This window comes from Aquarana catesbeiana, linkage group LG02 (genome assembly GCF_042186555.1).
Source record: "Aquarana catesbeiana isolate 2022-GZ linkage group LG02, ASM4218655v1, whole genome shotgun sequence".
Lineage (NCBI taxonomy): Eukaryota > Metazoa > Chordata > Amphibia > Anura > Ranidae > Aquarana > Aquarana catesbeiana.
This window is the reverse complement of record NC_133325.1, coordinates 558912883-558934470: the sequence shown is the minus strand read 5'-3', so window position 1 is coordinate 558934470 and position 21588 is coordinate 558912883. Positions and strand designations below refer to the sequence as shown.

Here is a 21588-nt window from a genome sequence, read left to right as displayed (position 1 = left end):
TCTGAGTGACCAAAGGATGTAACCAATGATCAAGAAAGGTTGCATACCTGTAACGGGCTACACAAATCAAATAGTTTGTTCAGCTCTGATAGAAATTCATGGTCCAGTGACTGAAACATAAGAAGACACAACCGTAAGCTCACTATCAAAAACCTTACAAGCTCTTTTCATAATAGGGCAATTATCTCTGTCATTACCTCAGACTCCATGTTAAGGTAAAGGAACTGCTTGAGCTTAGGCACATGAGCCTAAAAAAGATGACAGGCAAAAAAAAAAAAAAAAGAAAATCTCACTAAATTGCATTATACATCACAATTTTAAAAAAACACAAGCATACATATTTTTTTTTCCCTTAAAAGCAGAAGTAAAGTCTGCTGTACCCCCCCCCCCCCCGGCCCCCCAGGTGGGCTATGCCATAATGTACTAATGCACAGCATATTAGTACATTATGGCAAACTTACCAGTCATATGGTGTCCTCCCAGCACAGCACTGGGCCAGCGAGGCTTCCATCTTTGCCCTGTCTTCCTTCCGGGTCTTGTGCCTTCGGCCACGCACGGAAGTCACATCACTGCAGCACAGATCGGGGGCCAAACGGGGCTGTAAATTTTTGCTGAGCTGCACATGCGCAGCGCAGTGAACAGGACAACTGACAGGCAGAAGGATGCATTTATGGCAACAAGGCAATAGGGCCTCTGCTGCCATAAATAACCTACCGCTCAGCCATTTCAAGAAAACACAAGTTTACTTTCTCTTTAATAAATATTACATTCCTTTTTTAGGACCTTCCAAAAGAGCAGGACAGCCACAGTCCACTGTTCATCTTGTGACTGGCAGCCAAATAAGGCTCATTGTATGGAATCCACTATCTATTATCAAAGACCTATAGTGCACAGCTGCCCAACGGTATCCTAAGAGCCTTATATGGCTTACAATACATCTGATATTGGTTAAAGAGGCCCCATAACCAACACTGTTGATGAAAGCACAGACAAATCAAAATTTTAAATGCTTATTTGCAGCATGTTTCTATTCTATGAACATTTTGTTTGCACTTGAGGCAACAATGCCTCAAAACAGGCTAGCAAATTTGACTGCTTAAGAAAGAGTCTATTCCCTAGCACAGCCCCTTCCTTTCTTGTATGTTATAGCCCTGTCTTCTGTGGATGTTTAATTCCTGTTGGTACTGACCCAACTCCTCTGCCCTTCCCCTTACTTCCATACAAAAAGTTTTACGTAGTGGACAGGGGGGGGGGGGGTGTAGTGAAATGCTACAGAGCAGGGGTGCTCATCCTGTGGCCCTTGGAGCCCTCTGATGTGGCCCATGACCTTAAACCAGGGAAGTGCATGCCGATTGTGACCTGGGCTTGTCAACATTCCATCCCAGAGCATCAGAGTGCATCAAGCCAGCACTAGCAGTGGAGGAAGCAGGCCGTGGAGAGAACAGACGCTGTATAAGCTGATGCTTGCTCTGTAGTGCCAGCTCCTGTCCCAAATGGAGTGATACCAAGTGCAGACTGGAGACCGATGCCAGGAAAAGCTGGAAGAGGGAAAAAAAAGCTCAGTGTATTTAACAATAAATACACTGGGCATAATAGCTTTTGCAAAGGGCATATTAGAACTTAGACATCTATTATGTGTTGTGCACTTTCTAAAAGCACATGAAACCCGCAGGATATAATAGAAGTCTATGGCTAAGTGTATCTAACCCACAGGAAAGCCACAGGTGCACTGCAACCGTGGATTGGTGTGAAAGTAGCCTAATACTGTAGTTGTTAAACCCTTTTAGAAGTTCTAATATGCACATTGCAAAGGCTATTATGCCTGGTGTATGAATTGTTTAATATACTGAGCTTTTTTTCATCTTTCAGCTTTTGCTGGCATCACTCTCCAGGCTGCTAGAAAGTACCCATGGTAGCTGCCTTATAGGGGGCTCAGGACAGTAAGGGCTTGTTTATAATTTGTGATTTTGGGGAGTGGTAGAAAAAAGTTGAGACATGTTTTTCCACAACCCCCCCAACCACTGGTGTAGTGTCAGGGGGTCGCAATGGTGGCCTTGTCCCATGCTCCAGGGGACCCGTGCAGGCTCCCTATAACATTCTGTTTTACTTGGACAGGAGGGGATGCAAGGGTGCCATATACAAGAAATGATGCTCTTGATTGTCCCCCTGCAACTGCTGAAAGCCAGCTTCTCCTCCCCTTCCTCCTGCTGGCATTCAGCCCCTGCAGGAGGAAAATGTTCATTATGCTATTCAAAGTTCGAAATTCTGAACACTTAAATTTCATTGTGGCTCACAACCGGCTACCAAATCACTTAAGTGGCCCTCGCTCTTCAAAATGATTTAGTGCCCCTGCTATACAGCTCTGATTTTACTGACATCACATCTAGGATAACAGCACCCAGCAGTAGTCTCAGGGCTTCTGACTGTCTACACAAGGGAGGCTTTTGAAGATAAAAAAAACAAAAAAAAAGCCTGAAATAGGTTAGATGCATGAATGCTGAAATAGATAGTCTGAAGATGGAGTCACTTTAAGCAAGCGGACCTTTACCTCAATAGATGCAGGTAAAACTGCTATCTCTTCTGAGGCTTCTGTGTGAGCTTCTTGCAGAGAGCTCAGTGGCTGTGAGTCCATAAACAATTTGTTTGTGTCATCATTTACATGATCGGTTTCTTTGTCTTCTATCTGTGGTCTGCTCTCAAAATCCATAGTCTGCTCATCTTCCATGGAGACACAGCGATTTTTATACCAGCCTAATTTAAAATGACCATGTGGTGTCTGATTTAGCTGCTTGCAGAGAGTATACAGACTTTGTGCCACCTCAGGACTTTGTAAAGGAGTCTGAATGCTGCTACCAGTCAGAAAACGTTGCCTCATGTAAAGCAACCAGGCATCTGAGAAGTCATTTTCTACACTGATGGTCTGCAACCAAAGCTGGATGGCTGGAGCAGGCAGCTGAGGATATATAAGGTCCAGAAGCCTAAATAAGTTCCTTTGTGTTTGGAGGGGAAGCAAGACAAGTTTTGGTTTTCTGAGAATAAACAAAAAAAAAAAAAAAAAAGATTAATAAAAGGAATGGATTTCACAGCAGAGTTACACTAATATATGATGCATTGCTCAAAATTATTGCTCACAAATCTTACTAAAATAAATGTAACAACAAATTCAGACAGGTAAAACCCAATTACTAAAAACGCAAATATAAGCTTTAATATGTTCAATATTTTTTTAAAAAATATATCATTAAAATAACCTGATGATCAGGCCATGAAAGTGCAATGCATGCACTTCCTATCAGACTTACAATATTCTATCCCTGTCCCCCAGCTGTTCTCCTGACTTGTCACCCTGTCAGATGTCCGGTAATGAAGACTGCAAGTGGCTGTGCCAACATACATTATGTTAAAATTGTCACCTTCAAGAAACCTGCCATAAGAAATGGGGTGCAACCTTGACTTGAGTACATGCAGGTAGACAAGTGGTGGCTGCAAATTGGATGCAGATCAGCAGCAATGATATCCCAGAAAGGAAAAAAAAGGTAACAACAACAAAAAAAAAGAAAGATGAAGGAGGAGGAGGGGCACAAATTTATGATAAACAGTACTTTAGCACGTTAGTGCCATCCAGTTATGGATTAGATGTACAGTACTTGCTCAGGAGAAAATACCATGATATTAAAGACAGTAATGTACACTTTATCACATTTTTTGTTTTAATCAAACATGTTATACTTTCCTGCTCTGTGCATTCCTCTTCTTTTTGGGTCCCTCGCTGGCGTTCCTGGCTTCTCTCACGCCCCCAATATCAAGGCTTATATTATGCTATAGGAGCACACGAGCAGTCTCACTCCCAATATGCAATCTGTGTGTCTATTCACACACAGAGCAAGGCTTGGCCCTGCCCCCGCCCTCTCCTCGGCTCACTGGCTGTGATTAACAGCAGCAAGAGACCATGGCTCCTGCTGCTGTGTGAGCCAATGAGGAGGAAGAGACCCAGCAGAGCCGCTGCGCTTGTGCACGTTGCTGGATCAAGTTGGGCTTTTGTGTGTAAAAGGGGGGGGGGGGATTGGGCTGAAGGGGGAGCTGCAGCCAGATTTTTTTTTTGTTCTGATTCAATACTTTTGAGTCACATATCAGGCATCAAAAGCTGTCTGAAACCTCTATTTGCATACTTGTTTTGTGTCCCATATCAGATCTTTGGGGAGCTAATGTTCAGGCAGAGATCGCCAATCAGTACCTTCACTAAAGTAATCTTCTGACATCAGTCCAAGATTATCTACCGCAACCGTGGCTACATGTTCAAGCACAGGGGGAATGAGAATTCTGGGTAAAAAACACATATTAAATTGACTTCGGCACCACAAAAATATTAAGAGTATTACTCACATTATCATTTCTCCAGTTAATTCATCCACTGTGGGCACTTTCATGCACAAATTCTCCATTGTACTTATCCAGGGAAAAGGTCCAGGAAAGCACTGTAGAACCCTATGAGCAGCCAAAAAGCCATTTTGGTCATTGCTCAGAGCCTGTAGTAAAAGAACAACAGCTCTCTCAGGGTCATGGAGGGAGGTTCCTGCCATTAACAACTATAAGCAAGCAATCTAAAATGGGATAAAAATAAAATAAAAATAACCAAGTCATATAACAAGCAAACATTTCAATAAAAAGCACAGAGCAGAATTATTCCTTCAATATTATAGCATTTCCAAGCCCCGCTCTCGAAAGCTCCACTATAGTAAGGTGGTCACTGGTTTGACCAAATTTTTACAATTAACTGTGGGACTGTGAAGAAAGCTACAAAGCTAAAAAGGAGGCTTAAAGCGGAGTTCCACCCAAAAATAGAACTTCCGTTAGGGGAAGGTGACCCCCTGGCATGCCACATCTGGCATGAAAATTTTTTTTTGGGGGGGCGGAAACACTCTTTTTAGAGGGTTCCAGCTCCCACTCCCTCCCGGGGCTCCACAGCGCTGGAAGTCAGTTCACCTCTCCCCCCTCCCTCTCGGCAATCATCTGGGATACATCACAAGTCCCAGATGATTGCCCGGCCAGTCACAGCGTGCCACGTGGCTCGCGCATGCAAAGTGCGTGCCCGGCTGTAAAGCTACAGCCGGGCACCCACAGTGACAATGCGGTTGCCGCAGAGAGGAGGGGGAGACGAGCGGGGCTTCATTCCCCCACATCATTGAACCCTGGGACAGGTAAGTGTTCGATTATTAAAAGGTCAGCAGCTGCAGTATTTGTAGCTGCTGACTTTTAATTTTTTTTTTTTGTTTAAGCGGAACTCCACTTTAAAAAGTAAAATTCTAGAACCTCCACTTGGAATCCGTACAGAGCATGAACTTTTTGCAGGTCACATTTGTAGAATAAATGGTGCCTGGAAGATTAATAGCTGAGGGTAGTATGCAAACTATATTCAAATTCATGCCCTTTCTTGACCTTAAAATACCAGTCAGAACAACTTCAGGAATCTGCAGCCTGTGCCTCAATCTTTATTGATGTTGACCGCATAAAAATTATGCAGATATAGCCAACATACAGCAAAGGAGAAGCCAGGTATTAAATCTGAAGTTTAGGTATGACTTTTTGCCTAGTTATATTGGTCCAGCTTGGACCAAAGTAAGTATGTATATGCCATACCTTGACAATCCCAGTGGAAGCTGGCATTCACTGTAATAGGCATTGCTACTACAGTGCTCGCCACTAGCCTCTGTGTTGAGTGGATGCCCTGCTGTAAATTGAACACATGAGGTCACTTGTTTGACACAGGAGCAATTTAGAGAACACTTCGCATTTTCTTCATGAATGCAAAGTTCTCTGAATGATGAGGCGGGGCAGTGATAGCACAATCTCCACCTCATCCAATCAAAGATTGCCTTGTGTTCATTGAGAAAAATGCAAGGTGTTCTGTGAATGGTGCCAATGCCAAGTAAACAAACTCCTGTGTACACTGTACAGCAGGGCAGCTGCCCGGCACTCAAATTTCCTAAATGAATCCCCTGCACACTGCTATACACCCTTTCTAGCAATCTTTGCACAAAAACAGGGATTTTAATTCACATACATTGCAATACATGTTTAAGATGGCAAACTGCATCAAAATAATCCCCATCTGGCCAGTCCCTACTCTGCAAAATGCTAACTTTTCAATGGATATAGTGCCAATATGGGATAGACAGACACAAATTGTAGGAGAGCTACAGGTAGTCACTGACCTGGATTATGCAACAGAAATAACATATACCTGTGCTCAAATCCCAATAGCTTACATATACATATATTTCTGCCTACTACAGTGATTTTCAGCTTCCACAGGTATGGTATAAACAAACAGTGAACCAAGCTGGTTCAATGTAACTATGCACAAAATCACAAAACTTTTTTTAGCCTTCCCACCCCAAAGACACCACCATATATACACAGTATCTCGCTAAAGTTAGTACAATACTCACATTTTTGGGAAATATTTTATTATATCTTTTCATGTGACAACACTGAAGAAATTACACTTTGCTACAATGTAAAGTAGTGAGTGTACAGCTTGTATAACCGTGTAAATTTGCTGTCCCCTCAAAATAACAACACACAGCCATTAATGTCTAAACTGCTGGCAACAAAAGTGAGTACAAATTGGGCCCAAAGTGTCAACATTTTGTGTGGCCATCATTATTTTCCAGCACTGCCCTAACCCTCTTGGGCATGGAGTTCACCAGAGCCTCACAGGTTGCCACTGGAGTCCTCTTCCACTCCTCCATGACGACATCACAGAGCTGGTGGATGTTAGAGACTTTGCTCCCCACAGATACTAAATAGGGTTTAGGTCTGGAGAAATGTTTGGCCAGTCCATCACCTTTACACTCAGCTTCTTTAGCAAGGCAGTGATCATCTTGGAGATGCGTTTGGGGTCGTTATGTTGGAATCCTGCCCTGCGGCCCAGTCTCCGAAGGGAGGGGGATCATGCTTTGCTTCAGTATGTCACAGTACATGTTGCCATTCATGGTTCCCTCAATGAACTGTAGCTCCCCAGTGCTGGGAGCACTCATGCAACCCCAGATCATGACACTGCCACCACCATGCTTGACGGTAGGCAAGACATACTTGTTTTGGTACTCCTCACCTGGTTGCCACCACACACGCTTTATACCATCTGAACCAAATAAGTTTATCTTGGTTTCATCAGACCACAGGACCTGGGTCCAGTAATCCATGTCCTTAGTCTGCTTGTCTTCAGCAAACTGTTTGCAGGCTTTCTTGTGCATCATCTTTAGAAGAGGCTTCCTTCTGGGATGACAGCCATGCAGACCAATTTGATGCAGTGTGTGGCGTATGGTCTGAGCACTGACAGGCTGACCCTCTACCCCTTCAACCTCTGCAGCAATGCTGGCAGCACTCATATGTCTATTTCCCAAAGAAAACCTCTAGATAGGACGCTGAGCATGTGCACTCAACTTCTTTGGTCGACCATGACAAGGCCTGTTCTGAGTAGAACCTGTCCTGTTAAATCGCTGTATGGTCTTGGCCACCGTGCTGCAGCTCAGTTTCAGGGTCTTGGCAATCTTCTTATAGCCTAGGCCAGCGATGGCAAACCTTGGCACCCCAGATGTTTTGGAACTACATTTCCCATGATGCTCATGCACTCTGCAGTGTAGTTGAGCATCATGGGAAATGTAGTTCCAAAACATCTGGGGTTCCAAGGTTTGCCATCACTGGCCTAGGCCATCTTTATGTAGAGTAACAATTCTTTTTTTTCAGATCCTCAGAGTTCTTTGCCATGAGGTGCCATGTTGAACTTCCAGTGACCAGTATGAGAGAGGGAAAAGAGCGATAACACCAAATTTAACACACCTGCTCCCCATTCACACCTGAAATTGTAAAGGTAAATTGCTCCAGGGATTGTGCGGGCAAAGGGGGGGGTTTGAACCAGACTTTAAAGGAGTAACATTGTATAAAACAGTATTGGGTATAAAATGTATTGGGTACAAGTATAAATGAAGTTGATACACAATTTTGATACACAATTATATACACTTAAAAACAATTGTTGGATACAAACAATAAACAGCAGCTACATTCTGGAGCACACAGATGATCACCAACGAGATCAATTGGATTGTGTGGTCACATAAAGTCCCAACATGTTTCGGAATATGGGTGTAAATACTCAATTCCTTCCTCAGGGGTTAAATTGAAGCAAGCGGTTTGTTCTATCAACAGAAAAATATGTGTAAGAAATACAAAATGATGAATAATAAAACAAGTAAATATGTAGAAACACAGTAGTTGAACAAACAAGGCATATAGTGACAGGCAATGGAGATGATTGGTATTCACAAAGTTCATGTCCTTTAAAATATAATGCACATCAGAATTCACCGGTAGGAGGGGCTTTCATCTCCAGATCTGCTCAGTCGCACAGAGAGGTCGAACCTCAATGCCACCTCTCCACCAGGTCTTAACAAGGCCTTCAATCTGTAACCCTTTCTACACGGTTTCTCCTCTGGAGGCTTTGATAGGGACTTCTAAATCAGTCACTTTATATCCCTCCACATTTCTTACATACTTTCCTGGTTTCTTTGTCTACACTATTCCCAAGGTGGTTTTTAATCTGGATTTGAACTGTTTCCAACTGATATGCTGTAACGTTTTTTCTTCTTTTTTCAGGTTATACATATGCTTAATATTTCAACTTCATCTATTCATTGACTTTTTTGTTTTGTTTTTTGTTGTTTGTTAAAAACTTCTCTAGATGTAGGTGGTGGCCCCAGTCTCTACAGTCCTGCTCTACTGCACATTTTTTTACAACTATGGTTCCCTAGCGGTGCTCCTTTAACCTCTGACACATTGAGGTTCCCTGGCACACGAGGCCCCCTGGTGCTTAGTTGCATCTCGGGGCATCCCCCTCTTTGGGCTACAGTACATTTGCATCTCCGTGAGACGGCGTGTACGCCATTTCGCGCATGCGCGGTTGGTTTTTCTCCACCTGACCTGTACATGCTGCCCATTCGTTGTTTCAGCGGCTTTATCCACGTCATCGCGCCTTATGACGCGGTGACGCCACGCAAGCCAGGGGATCACCAGGAAGACTGGTTTTAAGGCACACTCAGTGCACAAGTGATTGTTTGGGTTCATCGTTTTGATGGACTCTTCGTTCACCTGACACCTATCAGCCTCATCCATTGGACACCTGCCCTCATTGAAGGGCAGCTACACTACGGTTCTCCCCTCCCTGTTTGCTTTTATAAGCTAGGTAAGTATGTAATTCAGCTGCTGCACAGCCAGGATCATACTGTGCTTTACACCAGCAATCCACATAAAACAATATACAGAGGTAAGCAATTGTTTGGACTTCGCACTCTTTATTTCATACTGCCTCTGCGACCATGCTGTCATTTTGCCCGCATGTTTCGCAGTTAATATTTTAAATATTGTGCTGATCCATGTCCATGGCAATGAGCCTGAATATATGCTATGATATGACATGCCGATTTATATTTATACTCTTGCATTTTATGGCTTGCTGTGCCCCTCCTACCGGTGAATTCTGGTGCGCAATGTATTTTAAAGGACACAAACTTTGTGAGTACCAATCATCTCCATTGCCTGTCACTATATGCCTTGCTGTTCAACTACTGTGCTTCCACATATTTATTATTCATCATTTTGTATTTCTTACACATATTTTTCTGTTGATAGAACAAACATTTTGCTTCAATTTAACCCCTGAGGAAGGAATTGAGTATTTACACCCATACTCCGAAACATGTTGGGGCTTTTGTGACCACACAATCCAATTGATCTGGTCGGTGATCATCTGTGCTCCAGAAGGTGGCTGCTGTTTATTGTATCCAACAATTGTTTTTAGGTGTATATAATTGTGTATCAACTTCATGTATACTTATACCCATTACATTTTGTACTGTTTTTTTACAATGTTACTTCTTTAAAGTCTGGTTCACCCCCCCCCCCCCCTTTGCCCGCACAATCCCTGGGGTATTTACCTTTACAATTTCTTCTCTAATTGGGATGTGGCAAGGGTTTCCAGTGCGATACTCCCAGGTGGAGTCCCTCTTTAGTCTTTTCCCTTCACATCTGAGACCTTGTAACACTGACGAGTCACATGACACCAGGGAGGGAAAATGGCTAATTGGGCCAAATTTGGACATTTTCACTTAGGGGTATACTCACTTTTGTTGCCAGAGGTTTAGACACAAATGGCTGTGTTTTGAGTTATTTTGAGGGGACAGTAAATTTGCACTGTTACAAGCTGTACACTCACTTCTTTACATTGTAGTAAAGTGTCATTTCTTCAGTGTTGTCGCATGAAAAGGTATGATATAATATTTACAAAGATGTGAGGGGTGTACTCACTTTTGTGAGATACTGTATGTTTATTACAAAACATAGAAAGTGTGCAGCTCACTGCTACACCGACGGCATTCCATACACTCTTAAGCATCATGGAAACATAGAACATAGAAAAGCGACAGCAGAAAAAAAGACCAAGTGGTCTATCGAGTCTGCCAGTTTTGTTTTTTGTTTTTTTTTAACATTTCCACCCCAGCAGATGGTAATTGTAGAAAGTCAGGCTGCAGATTCAAGACAAAGAGGCCCAAAAACTGTGTTCTTCCATTCCTAAAGGCCAGAGCAAATTTGAAGGGCCCTCAGTGTGTGGGAATGAAAGCACACCGATAGACAACTGGCAATTTATCTTGTTGGAGGTTTGGCAGGTTGTACACCTAGTGCAGAAATTTGGAATGTTCATAAATCATGCCTGTTATTGCACAAAACTGAGGGTGCAAAATGTCAAAGATTTTATGTCCGGTGAAAGATGTAGAAAACATGACGTCAAAAACACTAGATGGGTAAAAAGAAAAAAAAAAAAAAAAAAAAAAAAAACACAAAGAAAACAAAAACGTACCCACTATTTAACAAATGGTCAGTGTGTTAGGGGTAAGGAAGACAGCAATCATAAAACCATTACAAATTGAAATGCTCAGCACAGTTTTTTTTTTAAATGTATAGGTATTTTAAAAGACATCAGAAATTGTAACAAAGATTATGACAATATAAAGCCAAATAAAAAAATGCTATAAACAGGTCTATCACACCAGATAACCAAAGAAATTCCAACTGACCTCATGCACACATACATGCTTTATGCCATATGTTTCTTTGTAATGTGTTTCCACTGTTCAATCATTGTTGTATCTAAAAAAAAAAATAAAAAAAAAAGGAAAAGTAGTAATACATGTCAACAAAACAAACACATTTCTGGTTTTCTAGATATACAGTATATACCTATAGAAAAAAGGAATGTTTATATATAAATCCCTGGTGCCCTGTGATGAAGTACAATATTCTCATGCAACCATTGCTTTCAGTGAAAAGGAGGGGAGCATAAGGTCAACCTTTCAAGACTGGGCTTCTAATAATCTAGGACTGAACATTCAGATTCTTGCATATCTGTGCAAGCTTACTTATGAAAATGTTACATGTGCCCCTATATTTAGTACTGTTTGTGTCTAGACACACATGTGATTCTGAAGCTTGCAACACATTGGCAGCAGCAATCACAAAAGAAAGCCTCTCACTTACCTGTGGAGTACACTGTTGAATTTCCCTTGTTAGGGACAGGGCAGCAAGGGAGTTAACATTCTGCTGGTACCGCTAGAAAGGGATCAATTCTATAGGGATTGGAAAGCAGTCTCTAATGGATTGCAATGCTGGAGGTTAGTCAAGATCGCCCGTGTAACATCAGCCTAAAGCTGGGTACACACAGAATGAAATTTGGCTGGTTCAGCAGGAACCAGATAAATTTTGATCTGTGTGTAGCCCTCCGTGTTCGACAGAAGCCAATCACCAGATCAGCTTCCAGGAGGGATACAGAAATCTATTTTTTTTTTGTTCAGCCCGATGGCTTATTGAAAAGAAAAACATATGTGTGTACCCAGCTTAAAGAGGAGCACCAGTCATATAGCTGAAAATTAAAAGTTAGCAGCTACACAAACTGTAGTTGCTGACTTTTAATAAACAGACACTAACCTGTCCCAGGATCCAGCGCTGTGCCATTTTTTCCACCAGACTTCAGTCCCAAGCACCGGCATCTTAACATTGAGCATCCAGCTGACAGCTTTCAGGGGTGAGGAGAACTTCCACTTGTAAGTGGAAATGACTACCACTACACGACCAGGTACCCACTCCGCCCCCATGTGCCAAATATTGCAGAGGGAGGGCGAGGGCTTTAATTCTTCACCATGCGTCAGAGGGTGATAAAGTTGCTGTCATGTGAAACAGGGGAAAAAAAAAATGCACAAACACAGCAAGTTAGTTGAAATGCAGTAACTGAGAATTTCAGGTGACCGCTTGACTTTCAAGATTCAGACAAAGTATATGAATCCAAAGAAGAGACAAACACAAACCTTTCAAATGGACTTCCAATATTCATTTGTCCACTGTTGATGGATGTGGCATAAAACACTTTTGTGTAATCAATATTTCTAGCAATAAAATTCTCTTGGACTTCTTAGGCCCCTTTCACATGGGTGGACCGTATGTCCGTTTTTCATCCATCCTTTTCGGATGAAGAATGGACATACATGGATCCCTATGGGATAGCGTTGTTCATCCGCTGACATCAGTCTTCGCTATGCTCCTTTTCTGATGATGGAGGAAAACCCTACTTTTCCCATCCGTCTGTGGATCGGATGAAAAATGACTCTACGGTCCGTCATCATCCGATCCCTCATAGAGGAGAGCGGCACTCTGACAGGTCGTTCCCTGCACAGTGTGCAGAGGCAGACCTGTCATCTGCCTGCTCAGCAGGGATCGACGGAGCGATCGCCCGCTGAGCAAAGCGAAGCCCATACACGAATACGTTCGTGTGAAAGGGCCCTTAGGCTTTATACATGTAGGTGCTGTGTCCCATACAGAAAAAACTAATGAATAAAAGTTCTCTTAAGAGGGCCAAAACGAATTACTGGGATAAATACAAACTGGCTTTATTAGTACAAAAAAAAATTCCACAACAAATTAAACAAAAAAGGAGGGCAAGGATAAATGGCTAACACAGACCAATTTAAAACAAAGACAACGTTGTCAAATGGTTAAAAACATAGGGAGCCGCGGCTATACATCCCACACACACACACACACACACACACACACCAGATATTCACCACTTACATACACTATTGATAGAATAATTGGCTGTTTGTAAATCAGGAATAGAGGTAAGAAGTTCTTTGTTAACAAAGTATTCCTGTAAATAAGCTCCCAATAGTAAAGTTCATCAAACACAAACCAAATACGTGGTATGCTGGTTTAGCGGGTAGATAACCTGAATATACTGATCTTGTATGAAAAAATAGCAATACAGCGGGTTCAATCTGTTTTAGAAGCACAGACCCTCAGCATACGTTAGTGATCAGGTAATGCAGCAGATGAAGCAAGCAGCATAGCTAGAAAGTTCATAATCATCAGATATGAAAAGCAGATGCAGAGACAGCAGATGAATATTCATGCAGATATGAGCAGGGGGGAGTGCTATAATCAGTTGGGACGCATCTATACAAGTACTGAGTGGGATATGGATACTCTCACCAACTGTACGGAGGCCGTCATTCACCAATAGCATTACTCTACCCCTGGAAGACTGTGGCCAAGAGCGCCGCTCCACATTGGCCAGTGGATGTACTCGACCTGGGAGAAAGATCCCTCGTTGTGCGGACGCTGCCTACGTATAATTCCACGTGTATCCGGGAAAGGAAACAGCCGTCAGCTGTTTGTTCCGTGCTGACAAACAGATCAGATCAAAAAGCGTGCGGTTCCCTGTGACATGCTGACGTCATGCTGCTGACACATTTCACCAGCCAATGGACGCTGGTTTCTTCAGAGCTCTGTTTCCTTTCCGGGATACACGTGGAATTATACGGAGGCAGCGACCGCACAGCGAGGGATCTTTCTCCCCGGTCGAATACATCCACTGGCCAATGCGGAGCGGCGCTCTTGGCCACGGTCTTCCAGGGGTAGAGTAATGCTATTGGTGAATGACGGCCTCCGTACAGTTGGTGAGAGTATCCATATCCCACTCAGTACTTGTATAGATGCGTCCCAACTGATTATAGCACTCCCCCTGCTCATATCTGCATGAATATTCAGTCTCTGCATCTGCTTTTCATATCTGATGATTATGAACTTTCTAGCTATGCTGCTTGCTTCATCTGCTGCATTACCTGATCACTAACGTATGCTGAGGGTCTGTGCTTCTACAATGGAATGACCCCACTGTATTGCTATTTTTTCATACAAGATCAGTATATTCAGATCATCTACCCGCTAAACCAGCATACCACGTATTTGGTTTGTGTTTGATGAACTTTACTATTGGGAGCTTATTTACAGGAACGCTTTGTTAACAAAGAACTTCTTACCTCTATTCCTGATTTACAAACAGCCAATTATTCTATCAATAGTGTATGTAAGTGATGAATATCTGGTGTGTGTGGGATGTATAGCCGCGGCTCCCTATGTTTTTAACCATTTGACAACGTTGTCTTTGTTTTAAATTGGTCTGTGTCAGCCATTTATCCTTGCCCTCCTTTTTTTGTTTAATTTGTTGTGGAATTTTTTTTGTACTAATAAAGCCAGTTTGTATTTATCCCAGTGTTTTGTTTTGGCCCTCTAAAGAGAACTTTATTCTCTTAGTTTTTTCTGTATGCTATTAGGGCAATCAGAACTGCATCCTACTGGGTTCATCTGGATGAATGATATATACTCACTCGCTATTATCCTTTAAATTTACTAGTACCTAATTTTGGTTGATCCAGGCAAACTCTTGTTAATTTTTGCTGTGTCCCATACAGCATGAATCAGCCACTTGTTTATGCGGCTGGAACCACCAGGAGCTGTGTGCAAGCAGCTTATGTAACTCTATGGGGACTCAGCCTTGGGTCCTAAATTAATAGTGTGCGGGGGTATTTCAACATCCCCAAATGCACATTCAGGAGGATTTATAAAAACCGGAGCAGCCAGAATCTAAAGCAGTTGTGCACTGCAACCAATCCACATATAGCTTTTATTTTTAAAGCTAACCTGAACAAGATGAAGATAGAAGCTCATTGGTTGCCATGTACAACTGCTCCAGAATCTGTCTGCTCCAGTTTTGCAAGACATTCTGCACTTTCACACTGGTCCTGCAGCCTCTCCCAAGAGGGCCAAACTTACATAATGCTCACATAGGTGAGAGATGCAAGAGTGGGAGCAGGTACCTGTCAGAAAAAGGTACTTGCTCCTTGAAAGAAAAAAAAAAAAAGAAAAAACTGCAATAATAGTTGTGCTTTAACTTTAAGGGCCAGTGTACACCATAGAAACGCAGTCCTGATGTGTGTCAGATGCTTTTCTGCATGCACGTTTTTGACGCGTTTGATGCGTTCCAGTGCATTCAACCCCCCCTTTTTTTCTTAAGCTGAACTAAGGACGTGTGTTCCAGTGCATTTAGGTGCGTTCCAAATGCGTTCCAGACACATTTTACAGAATTCCAGCACAGTCCAGTGCAGGAAAAATGCAGCATATTCTACTTTTTTTCTGGAATTGCAAGCACTGGTGTTAACTATGCCATTGAAAACCATATAACCTGCTTTAAAAAGTGATTGTAAAGTCTTGTTTAAAAAAATAGAAATAAATAAATATATGAACATACATGTTATACTTACCTCCTCTATGCAGTTGGTTTTGCACAGAGCAGATCCTCCTCTTCTTGGGTTCCTCTTTGCCGCTCCTGGCCCCTCCCTCCTATTGAGTGCCTCCACAATCAGCAGCTTCCTATGGGGGCACTGGAGCCGAGTCATGGCTCCTTTTATCTTAAAAGTGGAGTTCCACCCACTTTTACAACTTTGTCTTAAAGGAATGACAACCCCATTACCATATTGGATATTCCCCCCCCCCCTACTTACCTTTTATGAATGTGTACTTCCATCCCAGCCTCACCGCGGCCCAGTGCGCTGCCTTCTGGGAACTTTGTGTATCCCGGAAGATGACGGGGCCATTCAGGAAGCGCCGAGCGACTCCCGCATGTGCAGTAGGAAACAGGCAGTGAAGCCTGAAGGCTCCACTGCTGGTTTCCCTTAGTTGGAGTGGCGGCACCTGCACCCAATCCGATGGACTGATCGGCCGGGGGGGGGGGGGGGGGGGACATCGCAGGCTCCCTGGACAGGTAAGTGTCCTTATTAAAAGTCAGCATCTACAGTGTTTGTGGTCAGAAAGCAGTTTCAGAATTTATATGAGATATGGCACCAACATCCCGTTTAGACAAGGAAGAACATTTTGGTGATATGGGACTTTATAGGTGCAAAACATTGAGACAACGATATGTAAAAAATATATGTACAAATTTTATTAAATGAGCAACGTCATAAAAATAATAGTAAAGTCATGGCCATAGATGTGTGCAAGACATACTATTGATGACAATGCTTTACTGTAGTTACGTTCATATTTTCTACATGTTTCACCATATGGCTTCTTCAGGAAAGAACATGGAGGTTCATTTGTTTTAAATATGAGAACCTATAATTCGACAACTTTAGTTGTGCAACAGAGACAGAAAGCGATATAAATTAATATAACAGATATGAACACAGTATATCTTATATAGATCTATGACTGCACTTGAATGAAAGGCATGAGACATTCACTAAAACAAAAACCAAAGGACCCTACCTCATGATGTGAGTCTGAGGGTCCAAGCAGTACTAAAGTTAAATGAAGAATGAGATCTGACAGTGTTTTGCATCCACACATCCAAACCCTCCCGAAAAAGTTGCCAAGTCACCCGTAGGGAGGGGTGAATAATGATATAGTATCAACAATTTTATAGGAATCCTGCCAATAAATACAAATATATATTAATACGCCATATCAAGTATGAATAAAATAATTCTAAAACTGAATTTCATGGCAGGAGTATAACCATATATTAAACTCACTTGGAATGAAGTATATCTGGAAATAATGGACTGTTAAACTGGAAGCCTCTACCGTCCAAAGGAAAACGGGAATTGCATCAAAGAAAGAGATCATTTCACAGATCATTTCACAGCTCTGGAGTCATTTGAAAAGGAAAAAAACAAAAAAGGGGGAAAAGGAGAACCTCAAAATACAGAGAATTGATGGTATAAGTTCACTTAAAAACGTGGAACAAAATTCTGACATATTTGCCTCAATAATGGGTTTAAGAAACCCTTCCATCAGATGGGCATATGTTCCCCTCAAAGGGACAACAGAAGATGAACCCCAAACAGCAAAAGATGCCTGTATATGTTTAAACAAAATATCCAATTAAGGATCTCCATTGCTGATAACAGAAAACTCCATCCACATTTTAATAGATGCCAAATACCTGTCCTCCTGTACAAATCAACGTGAGATCCCAGAGATCCCAACAATATGGCCGCCGCCACGTAGGTCCTTAAATACCCCTCCCCGTTGCTCCAGAGCACAGTGCAGTGCGCCGTGATGACGCACCGCAGACGCAAAACAGAGAGGAGTGGCCATACGGCACGAAGATCCCAAGCGTCCGGGCCTGCGCACACACACACTGGGACATATGCACCATACTATATCTGTTTTATTCATTTGTATCTCTTTCTGTCTCGGTTGCACAACTAAAGTTGTCGAATTATAGGTTCTCATGTTTAAAACAAATGAACCCCCACGTTCTTTCCTGAAGAAGCCATACGGCGAAACATGTAGAAAAAAAAATATGAACATGACTACAGTAAATCATTGTTATCAATAGTATGTCTTGCACATATCTATGGCCATGACTGTACTGTATGTACTGTTTTTATGACGTTGCTCATTTATTAAAAATTTGTACATATATTTTTTACATATCGTTGTCTCAATGTTTTGCACCTATGAAGTCCCATATCTCCCAAATGTTCTTCCATGTTTCTGGGTGTGTTTAAGTATGATATTCCTCCCATAATCCCCATGTACAAAAATAATTATATTCATATTCTTATCAGAAATAGGTTAAATATGTTCATTGTCAGGTGTTAACATGATATTCCACCCATAATCCCCATGTAAAATAATAATTCTACCCATATTCCCATCAAAAACAGGTCAAATGTAATTTTTCCATCACTTCTGTATAATTTACTATGATCCTGTTGTACAGCTGTATATACATCAGCAAGTGGACAGTTAAACAATAGTAACTGCTTCTTGCAAAATTGTATCAAGAAATGCAGAAAAGAATAACATATTTTGAGCAACAACAGTCATTACCACCATATATATGTGTATAAAGTACACTGACATCTAGTGAGAGTTCTGAGTATTGCAGCCAATAATCCAATCATCCCAATATGCAGTTTAGCATGTCCCTATTTCCTGTTCAAAGTGTCCCTAGTTTGTTTATGTATGGCTGTGAGATAGGGACCTTAGACTGTAAACTCCATGTGGGCAGGGATTGATGTTAATGTACAATATAAGCACAGCCCTGGGCATACTAGCAGTTCTATATCAATATCTGTAATAATAATACATACATACACACATACATGTCACTGAAAAGGAGAATAGATTACAAGTCATTTAGAAAGAAACATTGGCAACACATACAATAAGTCTCATCCAATTGCTACTAATGCATTGGGTCCTTAGTTACATAGACAACTGACAAAGACATTGGGACAAATCTGAATTCCAACCTTATATGCACATAAAACCAATACAATAATAAAGACAAACCTAGATGGTACCTCTACTGCATGTTGCAGCCTTGTCTCCTCTACATCCTCTATTTAGTCCGGCTTCCTGTTCTGCACAACAGCACTACTTCCGGTCTGTGCAACACTAATACTCGCACAGCCACTTCCTGTAGAAACAGAGTGAGAAGACCACCACTTGTAGTTCCGTCGACTTTTCATCAGAGCTGATGCTGGGCGGGATTGAATAGCTCAATTCCGCCCAGTTCATCTCAATGTTGCCCAGTCACGCCTACAAGGCAAAGTCTCGCCCCACAGAGCCTTGCTTTCATATATGAAGGAAACGCCTTCCTATAGACCTCCCTGAGCCCTGTGTAATGTTGGTGTTCTGCAACACAGGCATGGCACACATGGTGAATGAGTTCGTTCCTTCAGGGCTGATGGAGAGTACAAGCAGGTCATACACCAGAGATAAACGTTTACATGGCATCGGTTTTATTTAACCACTTAAGGACCAGCCTCGTTTTGGATTTTAGGTGTTTACATGTTTAAAACAGGTTTTTCTGCTAGAAAATTACTTAGAACCCCCAAACATTATATATGGTTTTTCTTCTAACACCCTAGAGAATACAATGGCGGTCATTGCAATACTTTTTTTTGCACCGTATTTGCGCAGCGGTCTTATAAGCGCACTTTTTTTGGAAAAAATTCACTTTTTTGAATAAAAAAAATAAAACAACAGTAAAGTTATCCCAATTTTTTTTTTTATTTGTGAAATATAATGTTACGCCAAGTAAATTGATACCCAACATGTCATGCTTGAAAATTGCGCCCGCTCGTGGAATGGCGTCAAACCTTTACCCTCAAAAATCTCCATAGGCGACGTTTAAAAAATTCTACAGGTTGCATATTTTGTGCTACAGAGGAGGTCTAGGGCTAGAATTATTGCTCTCGCTCTACCGGTCACGGCGATACCTCACATGTGTGGTTTGACCACCGTTTTCATATGCGGGCGCTACTCGCGTATGCGTTCGCTTCTGCGCGCGAGCTCCTCGGGACAGGGGGGTTTTAAAAATTTTTTTTTTATTTTTATTATTTATTTTACAATATTTTATTTATTTTTACACTGTTTAAAAAAAAAAAAATTGTGTCACTTTTATTCCTATTACAAGGAATGTAAACATCCCTTGTAATAGAAAAAAGCATGGCAGGACCTCTTAAATATGAGACCTGGGGTCAAAAAGACCTCAGATCTCATATTTACACTAAAATGCAATAAAAAAAAAAAAAAAAAAAAGTCATTTAGAAAAATGACATTTGAAAAAATATGCCTTTAAGAGGCATGGACGGAAGTGACGTTTTGACGTCGCTTCCGCCCAGCAGTGTCATGGAAACGAGTGAGCGCCATCTTGGCCTCACTCGTCTCCAGACACACCACGGCACAGGACGCGATCGCCTCCGCCGCTACCGACGGCTCCGGTAAGCGGCGGAGGGCACCGGATCGCGGCGGGAGGGGGGGCCCTCTCCCGCCACCGATAAAAGTGATCTTGCGGCGAATCCGCCGCAGGGACCACTTTTATCTGAAAGCCGGCCGCCGCACGAAAACGGGGATACCGGGGTTATGGCAGCTAGCTGCTGCCATAACAACGATATCCCCGTTCAAACTTAGGACGTACATAGTCGTGCGGTGGTCGGGAAGTGGTTAAAGGGGAATGCCTACACAAAAGTAAATGTGTGGGATTCCCCCTTTTTCGTCCATACCAGAACCTCATCCAACATTAGAGGGCCGATATGAATTTAAAGGGAAACTCTGCCACAACATTAAATAAGTGTGGGGTTCCCCTTTAACATTCATACAAGACCGGCATCCTGTATTAGCGTCTAATATGATGAATATAAAGGGGAACTTCGCTGCATAAATAAAAGTGCATGGTTCCACTTTAATATCCATACCAGTCCTCATCCAGCATTATGGTCTGGCATGAATATAAAGGAGAACTCTGCCGCAAAAGTAAATAAAGGTGTATGCTTCCCCTTTAATATCCATACCAGACCCTCATCCAGCATTAGGGGCTGATATGAATATAAAGGGGAACACTGCCACAAAAAATAAATAAAAATGTGGGGTTCATCTTACTTTACCTGTCCCACGGTCCAGCGATGCGGCCGCCCGAAGCCTCGCTCCCCTCGGCGCCGGCATTGCAAGTGTGGGTGCCCGGTTGTGGCTTCACAGTCCGGCGCGAGTCGCTCTGCACTTTATGAATAGCCGGGCAATCTTCTGGGAGAAGACTGCAGGGAGGGAGGGGGGAGAGGTGACCTTCCGCTCGGCGCCGGGAGAGGAAGTAGGAGCTAGGTACCTGTGAAAACTAGGAACCCGCCCACCCCCCCCCGCAAAAAAAATGCCAAATGTCAGGGGGTCACAAGTACTTAAAGCGGAAGTTCCACTTTTGGGTGGAACTCCCCTTTAATATCCATACCAGACCCTATAGGAGACAGTTGGCAACAAAATTGAGACACTTCTTTGAAAAGGGGGGGGGAGTTAGAGTGAGAACATATATATATATATATATATATATATATATATATATATATATATATATATATATATATATATATATTTATATTGTCCTACAAAAGCACCAAAACAAAATTCCAAGAGTTATATAAAAGCGTTGAGCCTAAGATCTAAAAATAGAACAGGATCTAAAAATAGAACAAACAGCTGAGTCCAGGATCCAAAAAGAGAACAGCATCCAAAAATAGAACAAATAGTTGAGCCCAGGATCTAAAAATAGAACAAACAGATAAGCCCAGGATCTAAAAATAAATCGGGATCCAAAAATAGAACAAATAGTTGAGCCCAGGATCTGAACTGAAA

General features: G+C 42.2%; 1 protein-coding gene across 6 annotated transcripts in view; it reads right to left on the bottom strand.

Annotated features, from left to right (window-relative positions):
• FANCE (FA complementation group E) overlaps nt 1–18961 on the bottom strand; it is a 29292-nt gene extending 10331 nt beyond the window's left edge. The window contains exons 1-8 of one of the 6 annotated variants that reach the window (XM_073616025.1): nt 18754–18961; nt 16980–17094; nt 16714–16875; nt 11133–11205; nt 4384–4601; nt 2549–3029; nt 198–248; nt 48–110 (exon numbers count right to left, since the gene is read on the bottom strand). In XM_073616025.1, coding sequence (XP_073472126.1) covers nt 48–110; nt 198–248; nt 2549–3029; nt 4384–4580 — 792 coding nt within the window. In that variant the 5' untranslated portion in view covers nt 4581–4601; nt 11133–11205; nt 16714–16875; nt 16980–17094; nt 18754–18961. The remainder of the gene's footprint in view (nt 1–47; nt 111–197; nt 249–2548; nt 3030–4383; nt 4602–11132; nt 11206–16713; nt 16876–16979; nt 17095–18753) is intronic. The other 5 variants (XM_073616026.1, XM_073616023.1, XM_073616027.1 and 2 more) reach the window with 5 other exon arrangements.
• Between the last annotated feature and the right edge of the window lie 2627 nt (nt 18962–21588).